This window comes from Phocoena phocoena, chromosome 3 (assembly GCF_963924675.1).
Source record: "Phocoena phocoena chromosome 3, mPhoPho1.1, whole genome shotgun sequence".
Taxonomy (NCBI): Eukaryota; Metazoa; Chordata; class Mammalia; order Artiodactyla; family Phocoenidae; genus Phocoena; species Phocoena phocoena.
The window spans coordinates 115,702,973-115,707,653 of NC_089221.1; the positions used below are offsets into that span (position 1 = coordinate 115,702,973).

Consider the following 4,681-nt stretch of genomic DNA (forward strand, 5'->3'; position numbering starts at 1 on the left):
GCAGAAAGACATTGTTTATCCCCATTTTACAGCTTTAAAAAACTGAGCCATAACGGTAATTAACTTATGTCAAAGTCATACAGACACCAAACAGTAATGCTCCAAGTGGAGCCCAACTCCATATATAGTTACTCTGGCCTCCACAGCACACATATACAAAAAAGACAGAAGGTGATAGGGATGGAAAGATACCTTTGAGCTACCTTATATAGTTAACAGAACACTGTGGCATTCCCTTTCTCATTATCTCTAAAGATTATACTGTTGGGACAAATAAAACACCCTGAGATGAAAGGAAGGCAAGGATACAGAGACTCTCTGGATATCTCTCTATGTACTCTCAGGGACATTGTTCCACCTATAGAATTGTCCAGGTTGTTAAGAACTTGCATTAATTTTCTAGGTTCTGTTTAATTTTTTAGGATCTCAAGAGCTTACTCAAGTCATTCATGTATTTCCATCAAGCAGACAAAGAGGAAGACTAAACCCTACTAATCACTCATTGGAAGACTCAGAGCAAAGTTCTTTCCAAGAACTGATAGCCAAAATATCCAGCCATAATACAAATAAGCTTAGAAAAGCTCTTCTTAAACCCTGACATGATGGAATTTTTCCTAAACCATCCAGCATCTAATAAAGCCAGCATAAAGAGCAACAACTCTGCACTTTGCTACTTTGAGTCCTGTAGACCCCACTTCCCTAGGCTTGCTCCTATTACTCATAGTCTATACTGTGATTTTAATCATGGACTTTTCTGGAAACCTCTCTCTCATTATTATCATCTTTAAGAAGCAGAGAGAAGCTCAGAATGTCACCAACATACTGTACGCCTATCTCTTCCTCTCTGACATCTTGGTACGTGTCATGTACATCCATTTTACTATCATCTACACTCTGATGAATCACTAGATATTTGGGGATATCGTGTGCAAACGCACCTCCTATGTGCATAGTGTCTCCATCTCTGTGTCCATATTCTCACTTGTGTTAACTGCTGTTGAAAGATATCAGCTGATTGTGAACCCTCGGGGCTGGAAACGCAGTGTAGCTCACGCCTACTGGGGTATCACATTGATTTGGCTATTTTCCCTTCTGTTGTCTATTCCCTTCTTCCTGTCCTACCACCTCACCCATGAGCCCTTCCAAAACCTCTCTCTTCCCACTGACCTCTACACCCAGCAGGTGGCCTGTGTAGAGAACTGGCCCTCCAAAATGAACTGGCTCCTCTTTACCACCTCCCTGTTTATGCTGCAATATTGTGTCCCTCTGAGCTTCACCCTCATCTGCTACCTGAAGATTGTTATCTGCCTCGGCAGGAGTAATGGGAAAGTAGACAAGAAGAGGGAAAGTGAGAGCTGGGTCAGGGAGAACAAGAGGATCAACACGATGTTGATTTCTACTGTCGTAACCTTTGGGGTCTGCTGGCTTCCCTTGAACATCTTCAAGGTCATCTTTGACTGGTATCATGAGGTCCTGATGAGCTGCCACCATGACCTGGTATTTGTATTTTGCCACTTGATTGCTATGGTTTCTACATGTATACATCCTCTGTTTTATGGCTTTCTCAACAAAAATTTCCAGAAGGACCTGGTATTGCTTATTCACCACCGCTGGTGCTTTGCACCTCGGGAAAGATACCAAAATACTGCCATCTCAAGTATGCACATAGATGAATCCAAGGGATCATTAAGATTAGCTCATACATCAGGAAGTATATAAAGGGCTTCCCTGGTGGCGCAGTGGTTGAGAGTCCGCCTGCCGATGCAGGGGACACGGGTTCTTGCCCCGGTCCCGGAAGATCCCTCATGCCGCGGAGCGGCTGGGCCCGTGAGCCATAGCCACTGAGCCTGTGCGTCCGGAGCCTGTGCTCTGCAACGGGAGAGGCCACAACAGTGAGAGACCCGCGTACCGCAAAAAAAAAAAAAAAAAAGAAAAAGAGAGAAGTATATAAAAACTGGTAACACTTAGTGCTAAAGCCCTTCTTATGTGAGAGATGGAAAGGTAATGGCTGGGGATAAGGCAAGATGCAAAAGAAGCCAGAACTAAAAAAATTTTTTAAAAAGCAACTTTACGCTAACCAGTTTTGCTTTAGGCCAGACCTATCTGTCTCATATATCCACCCAATACAAACACACACACACACACACACACACACACACGTGTGCGTGCACATCACCCTTTTCTCTTAGAAGAATAATAACTCACACACCTAGTTGTCATCATTTGTGGCAAAGAATGACAGTGAGAAAGCAAGAGAGGCAAGGAACATTGATGGCTGGGGAACAAAATTCCCAGATATTGTTATTCAATGGAATATCCACAAGAGTTATTACTGATGACATGCCCACTAAAAACAATGCTATATATATCTCCTTAGTGCTGAAGCAATTCCACTTTCTGATATGGAAATTGTAACTTTCAACCATGTAACTATTAACTAATTAGCAATGTCAGAAAGACCCCTATTATAATTTACTAATTAGCTAACTGAGTTTGGATTGGAAGTTGAAGGAATGGTTTTAAGTTAACATTTAAACTAAGTATTGTAATTATAATTAATTCACATGCCTGAGTCAGATTCTCTGGTTTATGACAACAGTACATTTTCTTCACTAACAACGCTATTAGTGCCACTAGAACTGGTCACAAACTCTTTAGCACTCCAATTATGCTCAAATCACATAAACTAACTTATTAATGGCCAATGTAGATAGAGCTTTCACTACAAAATGACTTTTTATCTCTAATTCTTTATGTATATTAAGTAGGGGTTATTATGACTCTATCATTGGGTCTGATGAACTTCATTAGTAACACTTATAGTTAGCTCCAGATTTTTTAAAACCTCTTGCATATCTTATGACTTAAACATTTAAAAACTATCCCTCATCCCTACAGAGTCACTTAAATAGAGAATCAGCTAGATTGTCTTCAAAAAGAATACTAAGCTACTGTTCAAATTAGCTCAATGACTTTTACTAAATGATGACCGCTTTATCTCTTCCTCAGATACGTCTCCCTATTAAACTGGGGCTGCAGCTTATTTGTATGTTAAAAATGTAATCATATTTTCTTCTTTCTTTTGAATAAAGGGTAATGTTTCTCTGAATACCTGTGATTTTTCAATTGTGTGTGTAGTTTTTTTTCCACATTAATCTCCATATTTTCCCCTCCTGAAAAATCTTTTCTCTCTCTCTCTCCCCTTCCCCCCTCTGTCTCTGTTTCTCCCTCCTCTCTCCTTCTCCATCTAGCTTTTCCTTCTCTTCAGGACTTCTATTCTCTCTGATATATCATTTTGGGGAAAATGAACAAAAAAAGCACTGCAGGATACCCAACAGAAATAAAACGTAACAGTATCACAGTATTAGCTGCAAATAAAAGCTCTTATCTAAAAACCAGCTTCAAATGGTGTCAGTTTAGAATCCTAAAGGTACAGCTGCATCCCCTTAGCCCAGAAAACAGCTCTCCCTAGATATTTCTATCTCTTCTGACAGACAGTGGTTAATATATACTATAATTAAGATCCAATGTGCTATTTTACTTACTTGGTAAAGATACAATGATTCTAGTTTCCATTACTAAACAGATTTAGACCAAGCCACTGAAAGCAGGAAACGGCTTTCATCAAACTCTGATACCACCCTCTACCCTCACTGAAACACAAACACCTGGGCTCCTCTAACCCTGGCACCCCACCCCGAGCATTCACAAGAGATCTCCAATCTGTTCCTAAATATTATAGTGCTCTTTCTGGCTCCATGATAAGAACTATTTCCTTCTCCAATAAAACTGTTCTGTCTTTTCTTCTGAACTTTTCTTGAGCTTTAATGAAATAAAAGTCACTAATGACATAACTATCAATTATAGTCTTTTGCATTGCCATTTGCAGCAACATGGATGGACCTGGAGATTATCATACTAAGTGAAGTAAGTCAGAAAGAGAAAGACAAATATCATATGATATCACGTACATGCAGGATCTTAAAAAAAATGATACAAATGAACTTATTTACAAAACAGAAACACTCACAGGCTTAGAGAACGAAGTTATGATTACTAGGGGAAATGGGGGGGGAGGGATAAATTGGGAGTTTGGGATTGACATGTACACACTACTATATTTAAAATAGATAGCCAACAAGGGCCTACTGTACAGCACAGGGAACTTGGCATAATATTCTGTAATAACCTAAGCGGGAGAAGAATTTGAAAAAGAATGGATACTTGTTTGGGTATAACTGAATCACTTTGCTATACACCTGTAACTAACACATCATTGTTAATCAACTATACTCCAATATGAAATATTTTTTTAATTAAAAAAAAATAGTAGTCTTTCTTGGGTTTATTTTTTCCTCAAAAAAGTAGTGAATTAACTGTAGTTTTTTTTTTTTTTTTTTAACTGTAGTTTTAATGCATGCTTTCACCTGTAAGGGATTTTCATTCTGACAGATGGGAGAGCACAGGTCTATAAGTAGCTACTTAGGAAGGTATAATGAGAATATAAACCAAGTGTCATGCGGACCCAATGGAAGTAAAATGCATTTTTGAGAGTAAACAAGGAAAAATTTCAGGAAAGTCTACCATACTGTTTCTGCAGCATTTGTGGATGGTGCACACCAATTGGTCTATTGTTGAACCACTTGGTGAATGAAATAAGGCCTCATTTTCTCACTTGCCT

General features: G+C 39.1%; 1 protein-coding gene across 1 annotated transcript; it reads left to right on the top strand.

Moving 5' to 3' along the window:
- Positions 1-602: 602 nt before the first annotated feature.
- On the top strand, positions 603-1,719 carry LOC136120248 (neuropeptide Y receptor type 6-like). Its single transcript, XM_065873692.1, is given in 2 exon segments — positions 603-689; positions 691-1,719. Coding segments are annotated over 2 exon segments (1,116 nt in total).
- Positions 1,720-4,681: the final 2,962 nt, after the last annotated feature.